Below are 15,236 nucleotides of genomic sequence, written 5' to 3'. Positions count from 1 at the left end.
TCCATGGTAGATCGGGGGTCAGAGACTTCTAGAGGAGGTAGTCCTTGAAAAGGCAAACATCTGCTTGTAGAAGAAGAAGGAAATACTACAGGCAGACACCACCGTGAGGCGTTGAGTTCTCGGTGCACTCGGAGGTTGTCCAGTTACTGACGACAGTGACAGCAGGCATTCCGCTGCCCAGCTATGGGCAGGCGCTGCAGTTAGCACTGTGTGTGTATGTGATCCCAGCAGGCCTGTGAGGCCATCCCAATGTTATCCCAAGGAAATAGGGACAGACTCATCCAAGGTCTCAGAGCTGGGCAGAGGCGTCAGCCGGGATTTGAATCCAGGTGGTGCTTTCAGCCCACATCTGTAACCAGTGCTGTTGAGTGCCTGTGACCTGAAACCAGTACAGGGGGCGGCGGCTCAGAGGAGTCAGTGTAACTGCAGGGAAAGTGACTGGACTTAAGGGGCCGCAAAAGATAAAAAGGTCTTGGGAGCAGGAAGGAATCCCCAACGTTTTCTGAGGTTATGTGGGGCTGATAGTGCTCTGCTGTCCAGAAGAAAGCAGATCACTTGGGGCAGGCTCCTCTCAGGCCTCTAGACCGAGGTGCTTGGACAGGTGCGGCAGGACAGGCTGTGGCTGAGGTGTCCGGGAGGGAGGCCGGGCGAAGGAGGGGTGATGAGGTGGGGGTTGGGGGAAGTCTAGACCTGGGAAGGCCTTGAAAACCAGCCTTAGAAGTTAGGGAAGTGCAGGGGGTGGGATGGGGTGAGGGTTCTCTCTGGGGTTAGGGCTCTTTGGCATCCATCAGGATGGGGCAAGGAGGAAGCTGAAGATGGGCCGGGAAGGAGAGGATGGGGCCAGACCTGGACAGAGGCCAGGGAGGTGGGCGGAGGGTGTAGGGACACCCTTGGGAACCTCATGGCCCACTGGTGTGAGCAGCAGGCAGGGGCCCCCAGGAACCCAAGTTCAGCCCCTTGTCCAGACCCTTCCTTCCCTCATCCAGTCCACCTGCTCTCGGTGTTCATCCTGTGAACAAGGTGACAGCTGATGGTGCTGAGCAGGGAGGGGCAGGGTTTGCTCTGGGCCGTCAGTATACAGATGCCCCTGGTGCTCACCTCACGAGATAGCAGAGCGCAGATACCATAGGAACAGTCCCTGAACACCCTCAGGGGTGTGTTCGGAACTCTCCCATTTCACAAATGGAGTCCAGTACTGGATAGTTCAGTTGCTCCTCTCTAGGGCTTCTTGCCTTCGCTACCATTGGCACCATGTGGAGGAGATGCCATTTCACTCTGCCACAGCCCCACCATCTGGCCCCAGCATGTTTACAAAGCAAGGAGAAAAATCAGGCCCTCTGCAACAACCTTCCCAAAGGTGTCACTTCCCACCATCCCTAGAGGTGGGCACAGTAGGGTCCTGTTTAAGACAGCAATGAAGGCTTGGGGCTCTCTGCTAGGGTTTGGAAACGGCTCCTCTGCCCCCATCCATGGCCACCAAGAGTCTATATCAAGGTTGTTTTGGCCCAAGTGACCCGCCTCATCACCCTGTGTCCCCCTTAAGCGGCAGGTAGCTCAGGCTATGATATAGGGAGCCCTTCATTCAAACTTTGACTCTGCCACTTACATTCTGTGGCCCTGACTTATCTGATGGCCAGCTCTTTCACCAGTCACCTGGGAATGACGGTGCTTCCCTCCCTAAGTAGAAGCAGATGATGTGTGCTGTGGTGGATAAGCCAGACGCGGCTCACCACGTGCACAGAGCTGAGGCACAGGAGGCCTGGGCCAGCCTGGGTTCACTGCACCTGCTCCCCTGCCTGAGACGCAGCCCACTCTGTCCCAGCGCCCCGCCCCCCCGCAAGCCCCCCCTCACCTCTGTGAAAACAGGTGTCTAGACAGGAAGCAGGTTTTCATGCCAATAATTTATTGAACGGAGGTCTGTACACAGGCAAACCTTACTGTGAAAACTAAGACATCAGGAGCTCCCCCACTGCCCCTGCCCTCCAGAGTGGGGAGAGGAGGGAGGAGGCCTTAGGGGCAGAGGACAGGAGCAGGGACACAGCTGTAGGAGGGGAAGGGGCCAGGTTGGACGGTGTGAATCGACATTTTCTTTAAGAAAAAAATTATAACAATCTATTTACACCCGGGGGCGAGGGGAGGGAAGAGGAGGAGAGGGGCTGGTCTGGTTCTATTTACAAGGGACACAGTAGGTGAGGGGGTTGGAGGAGGTGGAGACCTGGGGGGAGGGTGGGGGGCTGAGGGGGTGGAAGGTCCTCATGCCCCCCATCCCCTGTCCTTCCTTCTCTTCCCTCCCCACAACCAGTTAAAATCCTCTTAAAAAGCCTACCACAGGGGTGAGGCTGGTGAGGGAGGGACTAGGGGGTGGGGTGGGGACTCGTTTACCTCTGCCCTCTAGTCTAGGGGCCCAGTCAGGGCAGGAACTTGGTGGGCTATGGCCCCCCTTCCCAGCCCCACAGAGGGCTCCAAGATGGAAGGGTAGTTGGTGGCGCCCTCAGGAAGAGTTGGTGAGGGTGGCTGTGTTATCGGTCGACTGCCAGTCCGAGCTGGTCTGAGCCTCACTTAAAGCTGAGGGGCGGGGAAGAGCAAATGGTTAACTTGGGCCTGTTGGCCCCCCACCGCCACCCCGCCACCCCAAGGCAGGAAGCTGGTGTGAGATGCTACATTAGAAACCGAAAGCTGTCACTTGAGGTCGAGGGTTTCAAACTCAGACGCCAAAGGGCCAGGTTGGTCACTAAGTGACTCACAAGGGAGCGAAGCCCCTTAGCACAGGGGGCAGCTGGACCTCAGCTCCAGCTGGCAGGACCACCCTGAGCAGAGGCAGGCCCACTGCTGCCCAGTCTGATTTTCTTCCCCAAGAGAAACAGGAAATCTGGATTTGCACATAAAATAGCTCTCATTTTTAAATGGGAGGAACAAATTTAACTATTTGTTTGTGCAGACCAGATGTATGTCTTTCATTTTCCAGTTTGCATCTGAACACAAAATACAGGCAATAATGCCTTACAAAGGTGCCCATTCACATGGGAAACATGGCTTTCTGTCAACAATTTCTGCATATCTGCAGTAAACTCAGGGGCTGTGAGAACAAACCCTCCCCCCCATACACTGAGAAATGCAGCTTTATTGCACAGGAGATGGCCCCCAACTTACCTTGTGAGGACGGGGTGAGGGAGGCAGTGCCCGCTGGGGACCTCAAGTGAGGAGGGATGAGGATGGCATTGAGAGATGGTTGGATGGTGAGTTCTAGAGACAGGAATGGACATGTCTAGTCAGGGGACAGGGCACCTGGCGACCCAGTCCCGGTTAGAAAGGGGCACCAGATAAAGACAGGTGTAGCCACTCAACACTTTAAATAAAACTGGAAGGAGCCTAACACGGGAAATCGCAGAGTGCAGATGAGGTGGGTTGGGGTCTCCCTGCATCAGGGGTGTATTTTCTGAGCCCCAGGACTGTCTTGCAGCCCACACTCAGCTCTCTACTCCGGTCTTCCACACCAAGCTCTTTGCCGTCTCTGGCTGCCCCTCCAGCACCCCAGATCCCAGGCTGGGCTCTCACCGCCAGGACTGAAATTGAAGAGCGGGGGGAGCGGGCGGTTGTTGGGGAGCTGGGTTCCAGGACATCGCAGTTCATCGAAGAAGCTATGGGCGCAGGCTTCCAGCGGCGAGAGCCTCGAGGAGGGGGTGTACTCCAGCAGGCTGGAGCAGAGCGCGATGGCCTCGGGCGGCGTTCGCGATTTGAACACCTGGGGGTGCAGAAGAGACGGCTGAGGCCCTGGGTACTGGTGTGCTCCTGCTCGCCCCCACAACCCCGCTTTCAGATGAGGAAAATGATGCGCAGCCTCTTAAGGGGAGGTGAGTTTGTATCAGATGAGCAACCCGCTCGGGTCCCATGACTGTTTGGGCCCTGCTGTGCTGTGAGCCCGTTTCCCCATCAGAAAGCAAGCCTCTGGGATTTACTGGGGGTCCTCAGCTTTAAACTTTGCCATGTGATCAAAGTTAACTGACCCACTACTGAGCCGTGACTATAGCCAGGTCCCCAGACCAGTTGGCCTCCGGTGGGGACCTCAGCCACGCTGCCTGAACCCTGAGCCCTCCCCCACCTTTGTCCAGGGATGAGCTTTAATCTGGGGGAACTTGAACTCCGTGTAGTTGGGGTTCATCTCGCGAATCTGTTCCCGGCTCGGTGTTCCCCAGCACCTGTAGGGAAAGGAAGGGGTCTGAGCCAAGGTCCTTGGCCCTGAGCCCAGTCCCTGCCCGCCCTGGCCCTGCCCTCACCTTGATGATCTCCACCAGCTGGTCCACCCCACTGTCCCCAGGGAAGATGGGCTGGCCCAAGAGGAGCTCAGCCAGTACACAGCCAGCCGACCACACATCTGAAGAGGAACGGGGGGAGGGTCAGAGCTACCATGCCCATCTCCAGGCAAGCATTTCTGTCCTTCATGATCACCCTGAGAAATGCCAAGAGACCCATTTTCTTGGCTCAGAGAGAAAGGGCCTTGCACAAGGTCACACAGCATAGGAACACAAGAGCCTGACTCTGAACCTCCAAGTCTGCCTGACTGTGCTGTACTCTGCAATCTAGAGGTTTCCATCGCTTCTCTCCACTCTGATCCCAGTAAGCCTTTTCTCTGCAGCCTCAGAGGACACATCAACAGGCCCAGAACAGACACCTATGTTCTCCGGGCCTCAGGGAGGCCCGGAGGGAAAGCATTAAATGAGCTGCCTTACTCACTTCTGGCCTCTCTCTCGCTCTCGGAAATAGCCGTGGCCTGGTTAGTCACCCCTTCCAGTCCTGTACCTTGACCCCCACAGCACAAGTTCACACCTAGGGACCATGATGTTTCCTCGCAAAGCTGATGAACTTGCTCTTCCGAACACTTTCACACCCTCTCCTCATGCCTGGAAGTTGGCACTCTCACCCCCAGCAATAGGGAAGGACATCGAGGCCCTGTGAACAGGTCACACCCTCATGGTGGCAAAGCCTTTCACCTCCGGATTCCCCCAAGGTCACTGTCAGCCCCTCCTGCTGACTGAGGAGAAAGGACTTCCTGGGAGGTTCCAGGGCTCTATGGACTCTGGAGTCAGGTCTGCTTTCAAAGCCCAGCCCTGCCTAGTCCCACCTGACTGTGGGCAGGTGACCTCACCACTCTAAGCTTTAGACTGTAAAATACACCTATGACAGCATCACCTTCCTGAATTTGTGAGGACCAGCTAAAGGAACAGGTGTTACGCTTTATCACCGAGCCTGGCAGACACACAGAAGGACCTCAAAAACTGCCACAACTGCTACCCCACCCAAGTCTGACCGATGGATGAGGTGTAATCGGTGGCTCCGAAGATCAGCTCTGGGGCCCGGTAGTAGCGAGAACAGATGTAGGAGACATTGGGCTCCCCGCGGACCAACTGTTTTGCACTGTGGGAAGATATGGGCAGGAGTCAACATGGGCCAAGGGTCGGGATCCCTCCTCGCCCCTTCAGCCACCCAGCCCACCCCAGGTGAGGCCCACCTGCCAAAATCGCAGAGCTTGAGGACAGCAGTGTCGGGGTCCACCAGCAGGTTCTGGGGCTTGATGTCGCGGTGACACACACCCTGGGAGTGGATGTAGGCCAAGCTCCGGAAGAGCTGGTACATGTACACCTGGGGTGGGCAGGGGACAGCAGAACTCCAGCCCAGTTCTCCCCGCAGAGCACACCCCTGCTCCACCATCTCGGCCTGCAGAGCCCTTCCAGGCCCACTCTCCCTGTCTTGAAAACACTTCCGCTGCCCCTTGGTTCTCAAGCTTTGGTGAGCACCAGAATCACGTGGAGGCCATGGTAAAACAAGGACTGCAGGGCCCACTCCCAGAGGTTCTGATTTGGTAGATCAGGATGAGGCTCTGCAACCAGCCCCCTAGTGCTGGTGCCGGTCCACACTTTGGAAACCACTGCTTCAAACACACACTTTGGCAGAAGCCTGATGGACAAGACAGATACATCAGGAAGGCCTTGTTTTAAAGCAGGCTGGGGAGCCTCACCAAGAAAACCACTGGCTGTAGGAAGGGCTCAGCCTCCTTCACACAGCAGTCAAAACCACCCTCACGCCAGCCCCTCTCCACCTGGATTTTTCTGCTATTCTCTTTCCTACTGACTAGGATGTTAAGTGCCAAGAGCAGGGATCTCTGTGTTTCCATCGCTGCTGCAGCCCCAGGGCTTTGTCCATAGCCTGGCATGTGTAACTGCTCAGGCCTGCCTCCTGGGCAGCACCTCCTCTGTTCCCAGTGCCTGTGGCCAGAGATGCCACCTTCTTGTCCTGTGCCCAGTCTTCTCCCAGAAGCCTTCCTTAATCCTTCTCACTCCCAAAGCAGGCAGGGCCAGGGGCCTCCTGTTTGCAGAATCCCTGTGCTGCTTCCGGGTCGGCCATTGTTGGCAGTTTTAGAGTTCTCTGTGATGATGCCTGTCTACCCTGCTAAACTGAGAGCTCTTCAGGAGCAGTCTGCATCTCAGTCAGTGGGACCTCTACAGCTGCTCAGTGCTGGGTCCGGGACACAGTCCACAAACCAGACCACCACCACCCGCCCCCCCCAGAAGGTGCGGTCCCACAGCACCACCCTAGGCCTGGGATGCTTAAAGCCAGCGGGAGGAAAAACGGCCCATGCAACCTCCGCAAACGTGAGCCCACCCTCCTCCTGCCATGCAGCTGGCTGCTCGGGTCCCGTTCTCCACAGCATCGCGAAGCCCGCCCACTCACTCAGTCACTCACTCAAATACGTCCTTAGGGACAGTAACACACAGGGCACAGCACCAGGGGAATGAGCCTCCGCAGGCCATGAATGAAGATGCCTGAGTCCCTGGTTCCATGGACACTAAGTTTCCTCCAACCCTGCCTCCTTCCCATCCCCCTCTGCCAGGGCTCCAAGGGCCAGGACTCTGACCTCACTGTGCCTCTGCATTCTAAGTCCCCACCTCGATTCTGAGCTGACCGCACCAACACCACTTGGTGTGTGGGCTCCTGGTGTGGACACGAGCCGGTAATGTGCAGCCTCCCCAGCCCTGGTCAGCCTGCCTCCCGGATTGCATCAGGCCTCAGCTTGGGCTGCGCTGCCTTTGGGGAGCTCCATCTCTGGGGATGTAGGGACAAGGGCAAGGTACGTGAGGCCTCTAGAGACCAATGTAAACTTGGAAATGATGGGAGAGTCTGTCTGGAGCACCTGACTTGGTGGGCCAGGACCCCCGCAGCCCGCCAGCCTGCCTACCTTGACATAGATGATAGGGATGCTCAACTTGGCCTTGGTAAAATGGCGGGCCACCCGGTACACTGTCTCGGGCACATATTCCAGCACCAGGTTTAGGTAAAGCTCGTCTTTCTGCAGAGAGCAAAGGAGAGGTGTGAGGCGTCATGAGAAATGAGCAAGGAAGAGGGGGAGGAAGGTGTGTGGGGAATAACGGGGGAAGGGATGCGCAGCCATGAGAAAGGCAGCAGACGGGTGGAGCCCACACAGAGGAGGAATCCCCATACCCAGGTCTCACCTTCTCCCCACTGGAGTAGAAAAAGTATCTCAGCCTCACGATATTGCAGTGGTCCAGCTTACGCATAATCTGCAGCTCTCGGTTCTTGGGGGGCAAGGGAAGAGAGCCTCAGAAGACAAGCCACTCTCCCTGCCTCCCCTCCCGAGCACCCCTCGCCACAGCTCTACTCCAATTCCTGCCAGCAGGGCCAAGCAGCCACTCCGCTGGTTAGCTCCAAGGCCCTATATGAAGCAGCCCCTAATTCCTCACCCCTAGCTCCCCTCACAACTAAACTCAGACCACTTACATGTGCTTCCTGCAGCCTACTTCTTAACAATGTTTGATTTTTTGCTCAGGTTTACAAAGCAAATGACTTCACATATAAATCTAAGTTCTTCAGCTTCTCTTGAAAATCACATGATGTGGCCACATGAAGCCCACCTCCCTGCCTGGCACGAGCAACACTAGACAGGGAGAGGTCATCCAGATGCCCCTAGTCCCCAGGGCACTCCACTGCTTTCACGGGAGGCATCTGGGCACTTGGATCCTGAGTCCTGGACTCCAGGCTTCTCATCCTCACCTTCCCAGTAGAGATCCAGCCTCAACCTCTTCCCAGAAGACCTATCTTAGCACTCTTCCCTCTCCTCTGTTCCCCCCTGGGGCCTCAGAGGCCCCTATCCTCAGATTCCTCTCACTTTCGGGACTCACCTATAATCAAATTCTGACCAGCACCCTGGAGGAAGACCTGCCCCTGAAGTCCTCACTGCCCGAGACCTAAACTCTGACCTGGTTTCTTCAGCCCAGGCTCAATTTCTCCTACCTCCCGACTATACAGGATCCAAAGGGCCTCTACCAGCTCACAGGGCACTATATATGAATGAGGTAAAGGACCCCTTCCTCAGGGGTGACCGGGCCCCACACCCAAGCATCTATAGCACGGGCAGGATTTCTCCCAGCAAGTGCCAGACCCTGGGGGCAAAGCCTGACCTTCACAGACAGAATCATCAGCCCCACCAGCTTCCTTTCTCTTCTGGGTAGCAGAGTAACTCAGTGGTTAAGGTGAAGTGCTTGGGAATCAGATTCTAGACTTGACCTTGTGCAATTCTCTTATCTGAGTGTCAGTTTCCAGCTTCTGCTTACTTAGAATGGGAGTAACAACAGTACCTACCCTCAGAGAATCTTTGCGTTAAGTTAAACTCGCCTACAAAAGCACTTACGAAGAACAAGAGCCCAATAAAAGTTAGCTCTGGGTTCTCCTGGAATGCACATCCCCACACAGCTCACTCTTCTCCTCTGGCCCATGCTCAGACCCCCTGTACAAACCCAAGTCCAGCACTCTTGCTGGAGTTCCCCCACCAGTCATGTGCAGTCAAACCTCCTGATCCCCGTTCCCCGCAAGCTACCTTGAACCTCTTGTCCTGGAGAACCTTCTTGATGGCCACCAATTCCCTGGTGTCTGCCAGCCGTGCCTGGTACACGACCCCAAATGAGCCACTTCCAATCACTTTGATGTCTGTGTAAGCCACCTCCTGGGAGCGCTCCGGGCCTTGGCCTAGAGTGGCTACCACTGTGGTCACCTTCCCACTGTCACCTGGGGAGCAAAGGGAACACACAATCTACTGACCTTTCCCCTCGGGCCACCACCCCATCCTGGGGCTGTGAGAGGGCAGGGAGTCTCTACAGGAAGCTCATGGGGCGGGGGACGGTCTTTGTCCCTCCCCCATCTTCAAAGGTGGCTCCTAGATGCTGCCTTTTCCTCTCTTCCCTTCAGGGAACCCCAAATCCTGACTCCTCCATAGGGGAGAATACTGACACATAAAACCTCTTGCTGTACCAGGGTTGGTAACCTCTAATTTCCACTTCTGGTGAGCAGCAAATTATTGGTCCCTCCTGATGTGAGGAGGCACCACCACTCCCAGATGTTGAATCCATCCATGACGAGAGCTAACTGCCTTCTGCTCCCTACTCACTAGGGAGAGCCTGACCTAACCTCTTCCACTTGAGAGCAGGAATCCTGAGGTACTTCTATGTCAGTAAAGCCCTAACCTTTCCCACAGCTTGGGGGACAGTGATCTCTAAGTCCTCCCTAAGTTCACCACTGGTTTCTGGTGACAGAAAAGAATGACTCCTCCTGTAGGGAGTGCCAGCGCCCTAACTCTCACTTTTGAGACAATTAGCTCTTACCCAAATACTCTGGGGCTAGAAAAAGGCACTGGCCTGACCTCACCCGTGAGGTTCGGAGCCCCAGACCCCATCCTGTACGTAACTGGTCCCTAATGGATGAACACTTAATAGTGAGAATGGTGAACCTGATCTCTATCATCAAGGGTTTATCCTGGCCTCAGTCCTTTAAAGGAAATTCCCAAAGCATTCTGCGAATGGCAGCAAAAGTTGGCATTCTTGGAGGACAGGGATCCCTCTTCTTGGGGTAACTGGTGAAAGGTTCCCCAAAGAAAATAAGTCAGTGATGAATCAGATCCATTCAGAGGGGAGAGGGAGGGAGAGGATCCTATATAGCTATTTATCCACTGTCAATGACATCATACATCAGAATAATGAAAGGGGTATAACTTCACATCCTTATTCTAGGGGAGGGACTGGTAACCGCCCCTGCCCCCATTCCGTTTTCTGTGAAAGGAAACCCTTCAAGACAGACATCTTTGCTTGAATATTAGTGACTATGAACTTGGTCTGAAAGGTATGCTGACTTCCAATCTGTCCTCAAGAGAAGCAGCAATCATTAATTTCCACCATTGGGTGTACAATTCTACACATTATGGACAGATAGTGTTTTAAAAGGGAAGATGACTGGGTATCAGATCTGGAAAGCCCTGGCCCTGTTCTGTTCTCTGGGGCCACAGCAAGCCCAAATCCCTGCTTCTAAGTGATACTCACTCCAAATCCCCATGCTCTAAAGGGGAGCAATTCAGATCCCTTCTCTGGGTGGTGATGATCTTATTCGTGTTCTCTTGAGAAACAATAACCCTTGAGCCCCATTTGCAAGCGACAATGACCCCTGATCCGTTCTCGAATGGATGGCAACATCAGATTCCTGTTTTTAAGGCTCACGGACCCAAGACTTCGGGACTGGAAGAACAGGAACCTGTGACCCTGTCTTTTGGAGGATTACTAATTCGAATTCTAAACTCCAAGTGATGGTAACCCCCCCGAATCCCTCTCTCCGGGAGGGCGTAGATCTCAGATCCCAGTTTGGGAAGGCACAGTGACCTCGAGCTCCTCCCTGAGCATAAAGAAGAACCTGATCGACGTCTGAGTGGCTTCAGGGATCCGATCTCCACCCGCCACGGGCGCCGCTAGTACTCACGGCCCAGCTTCACTCCGGGCGGCGGGAAGCTGGTGCCCGCGCCGGGGCCGCCGCTGCCTCCTCCGCCGCTGCCGCCGGGGCCACCCCCGGAGCTTGAGGCCCCCACGCCCCCGCCCATGGCTCCGACTGACGTCTTCCCGCCGCCGCTGCCGCCTGGGCCAGAGGCCGAACCCCCCGGGCCGCCGCCGCCGCCGCCTCCTCCGCCGCCTGGCTCCGCGAACGAGCTGGTCCGCGCCCGGCCCGAGCCCCCAGGGCCGCCCCCCGAAGGCGCGCCACCGCTCATGGCGCCGAGCGCAGGCCCAGGCCGCGGGGCTCGGGCTGCCCGGGCTGCCCCCGCCGCTGCCGCCGCCGCCGCCTCCCCCGGGCTCCGGCCTCTTCCAGGCCGCGCCGCTCGGGCTCCGGCTCCGGCCCAGCGCCCGCCGCGGGGCACGCTGGGAGATGCAGTCCGCCGGCCCTACGCGACGCCGTCGCCGCTCAAAGCCCTCACAGAGAGCCGCGTGGCACGCCGGGAAATGGAGTCCACAAAGACCTCAGGGCTGCGGCGATGATGAGTCGCGCTGCACCTCGGGAAAGAGTCCCGGGCAATAAGTTGGACAACTGCCCAAAACGGACTCTGAAGCACTTTCTGAAGCAGAGTCAGAGTCGCACACTCACTCCATTGCGGCAATCGCGCGTCCCCAGGTGTGCCTCAGAAATGTAGTCTCAGGCAACTCTATCTGTGAGCTGTATAGGCCCGATGCACTCCGGGAAACGAAGTCCAGTCGCTCACTTAATTTATTGGTTGTATGCCGACTGGCGCCAAGTGCACTCTGGGAAATTGAGTCGGAGCCGGTGGACCCGCCGCTATCGGGCTGTGAGGCAAGCCGGGAAATGTAGTCGTCGCCACGCCCTCACCGCATTGCAGGTATAAAGCTACTTCCAAAGCACGCCGGGAAATGGAGTCCCATGTGATTCCTAAGCCCCAAGTGGATTTTGCAGTTCCGGAGACAGGCTAGGAAATGGAGAGGCAGGGCATTCCTCCACCCTCGTTCGCTAGGCCGCAATCCCTGCTGGGAAATGTAGTCAACACCGAGGCTTCAGGGTAGTTGCTACAGCGAGCCTTGTGTCTTCTGGGAAATGGAGTTCAAGGCGGCCTTACCTTTGACTGAGGGGGCGGGGTCTACCGTAATCCTGAAGCATGCTGGGGAATAGTCCAGACCGGATCCCGACCCTTTGTGAGAAAACAGCTGAGGTTTGCCGGAAAGAGCGTGAGCGAAAAGGGAAAGACAGTCGCCTAAGATAGACTGCAAAAAGTTTCAACGCCTCCTCTCCTGACGCCAGGTCCCAAGAAAGAGCCGAAGTCGATTAGGGACTACTGGAAAATGGAGTGCAAACACTCCCAGGTTTCCACAAATCCGGAAGGAAAACCCTCTCCGCCAACGATTTAGGAAACAAAGTTTCCGGTGGATTTTCAAGACAATACAGTCTTCGGATACTGTCTAGCTTTTCCTAACAATGTACGTTGCACCTGGAGGCTGAACTGAAGGTTGAAAGAAAGGAAAACACAATTTATTTTGAAGATCCCATTAAGCTCTTTGAATCCTCAGGCTTCCTAAATTACAGGATCCTGGAAGGCCCAAAAGAAGGAAGCCAGCTGCTAGGCGTAGCCTCGCGTTTTGTGCTCGCATTATGTTGCCCCCACTTAGCGATTAATACCCGGAAGGACGGTAGTCCAAAGCGCGCTGGGAAACGGAGTTCGTTTGAGTGTGTGTGTGTGTGTGTATGTGTGTGTGTACAGAGCTCGTGTGAGTGTGTGCTGGGAAATAAGAGTTCATGTGAATGTGTCTATGTGTTCCGGAAGTATTTGTAACTGAAATGAAGTCACCCTCCTCTCCTGTCTCGTGGAATGACGGGAAATGGAGTTCTAGGCTTCACTTTAATCAGATCCTGTGATCACTCTAATTGCCTTGCCCTTTGAAAAAAGTCTCGTCCACGCTGTAGTTGAGTGCAATTCCCAGCGGACACAAACTCCTGGGGCAGACGGATAGTAACTCTGAAGCCTTTCGTACTACATTATCCAGAAGGCAAAGCACAGTCACACTAACGCTCTCTTCGCAATGAATGCGGCTACATCACTGCACAGTCCAGAGCGGGTGCTTCTGGGAGTTGTAGTAGTTCCTCAGTCAAACAGTTCCTGCTGCCCTCTGACGGCGGCTCGGAGTCCAAAAGCAAAAATCTGACTCAAGCCCCAAATCCTGGGGAATCCTAACCTGGACCAAGAAGGCTTACAAGGGCAGGAGAACAGGGCAGAATAGCGGCGGTTACTTAACGGCCAGAACCCGTGGGACGTGCGGCTTGGGCCGCACGTGTGCAACCGCCAGAGGATATTGGGGTCCTTGGGAGCCTGAGGGAGTCAGTCTGAAGGAATCTTATCCGAATGTCTGTACGAGATGAGAACGTTTGTTGAGGGGTGCTAGAGCGGTTTGTAAGTGGCTACGAGGGACCTCTGGGTGTCTAGAGGTGCTCAGAGGTGCTCAGAGGTAAAATGGTCTTCCTGGAGAGGAGTGGAGTCAGAAAGGACTTGAGGTGTCTGTAAAAGGTCTGTGGGAGACTGTGAGAAACTGATGGTATCTTTGAGGGACCTGAAGAAGTGAGCGATGGTTGAGAAGCCTAAGAAAGGAATTTCCGGGGACTGAGGGAGTGCTGGGGATTATAGGTAAGGAGAGAGTCTCTGACTATATGAATTAATTGATGGAAGTGTCTTGAGCTTTTACTTGGTATCAGAGATCTTGGAGGATGTGGAAGGGAGCAAGGGTATGACCTTGCAAAAACTGAATAGATTTAGATGGGCCACTTTAAAGATGAGAGGAGCTGCTGGAGTTTTCAAGACCAGAGGCCACCTGTGACGTCCCACTTAGCCAGAATTTGGGGCAAGAAATCTGGCTGGGCTGTGGTCTGATCTGGAGAGGGGTTCTGGAGCTGAGCGCCTTTGACTCCATGTTAGATCCGGTTTAGAGGTGCTTTGAAGGTACTAGAATCAGGTGCTGAGACTACTAGTCAGGGTCCTCCCTCCTACCTCAGTAATGACATCCCCCTCTCTCCATCACACCACCACCAACTTAGCTGCATCTATGTTGCCAGGAGACATGCCTCATCCCTACTTCCAGAAATAGCCCAGTGGCCCCCACCCCAAGGGAGTGACTTACATCACCCAGGAGAGGGAGCAGTTGCCTGCAGGCCTCCACAGGAGCCTCACAGTACCCCAGCCCTGGATCCTTTCTTCACTGCCAACGGGCATCATGAGGGACCACCCACCCGGGGCTGGCTTGAAATGAAGATGAAATGAGTGGGTAGGAGTTTCCAGTTCCTTCCCCCCGAGTTGCACAGGGTGGGGTTTCATGGTGAAGCCATGCAGGCCGAGCCCTCAATTTTCTTAGCCGCTGTGTGGCCTTTGGAAAATTTTCCCTCTCTGGGCCTCAGGCACCTCACCTGCACTGGATGGGTTGTGCTGTCTAAAAGCACCTCCAGCTTGGATACCTCCTCCTGATTCATCTCTGATTCAAGCTCTCCAACTTGGGCTTCCGGCTTTATGACCTCTCCTATCAGATCTTAGGAACTTGAGATCCTGGTCTAGATCCAACCATCCTGACTTTAGGAGAATTGATTTGTTGAAAGAACATGTATTTCAGAGACAGACTTCATTAAAGTCCCAGCTGGGCTTAAGGCCTTAGGCAAGTCATTTAAGTGAGCTGCCAGCTCCCACCTTGGAGATAAAGAACTCCAGCTCCTAAGTACCTGGCACACAGTAGGTGAACTGCAACTGCGATTAAGCCAGTCTCTTCTTAATTTACTAGTGGAGTGCTCCCATGGGTTGATGGGAGGATCACTAAAGTGCCTTGAAAGATCTACATTGCAAGACACTGCAAGCCTGTCACCAAAGGACTCCCAGATTAACTCATAAGCACCTCTAAGAGCTGACGTGTGAGGACACCAAAGGTAGTGCAGAAGGAGCGCCAGGCCTTCACCAGAGCCTGGAGGGTTGAACAGTAATTCACAAAGAGAGGCATTGCAGACAGAACAAGGGCCATGGCCTGGCACTGAAGAGCCGAAAAGTGCTCCCAGGAAGAGTGGATCCCCACGAGAGAGGGCAGTCAGAGGGCCAGAGAATGCCCAAGAGCTTCACCACCAGGCCCAGAGGTTTAGTGCCCCCCGAGGCCAGGAGTTCATTTTCCAGGACTGGACTTGACCCATTCAGATGGGGTTAGGCCCTCTGGCCATGGATCCACTCAGAGCCAAGGATGTGGCCCTGAGGTGGCTGCATGCAACACTCAATCACTGCATCCAAAGGTCCAAAGTTTTTATTGTTTTGAATACATTCTCCAGCAGCCCCCGACTTCCCTCCCCACCCACCCTCCATCCCCAATACAGAATAAGGCTTGACCACAGAC

General features: G+C 55.1%; 1 protein-coding gene across 1 annotated transcript; it reads right to left on the bottom strand.

Moving 5' to 3' along the window:
* Positions 1 to 1,886: 1,886 nt before the first annotated feature.
* On the bottom strand, positions 1,887 to 11,792 carry GSK3A (glycogen synthase kinase 3 alpha). The gene is given in 13 exon segments (NM_001102192.1): positions 1,887 to 2,230; positions 2,515 to 2,565; positions 3,151 to 3,243; positions 3,556 to 3,742; positions 4,100 to 4,187; positions 4,189 to 4,196; positions 4,275 to 4,372; positions 5,306 to 5,412; positions 5,507 to 5,637; positions 7,232 to 7,342; positions 7,506 to 7,589; positions 8,888 to 9,075; positions 10,810 to 11,792. Coding segments are annotated over 13 exon segments (1,488 nt in total). The 5' UTR covers positions 11,093 to 11,792; the 3' UTR covers positions 1,887 to 2,171.
* Between the last annotated feature and the right edge of the window lie 3,444 nt (positions 11,793 to 15,236).

This window comes from Bos taurus, chromosome 18 (assembly GCF_002263795.3).
Source record: "Bos taurus isolate L1 Dominette 01449 registration number 42190680 breed Hereford chromosome 18, ARS-UCD2.0, whole genome shotgun sequence".
NCBI classification, from domain to species: Eukaryota; Metazoa; Chordata; class Mammalia; order Artiodactyla; family Bovidae; genus Bos; species Bos taurus.
This window is presented reverse-complemented; position numbering and strand designations above follow the sequence as displayed.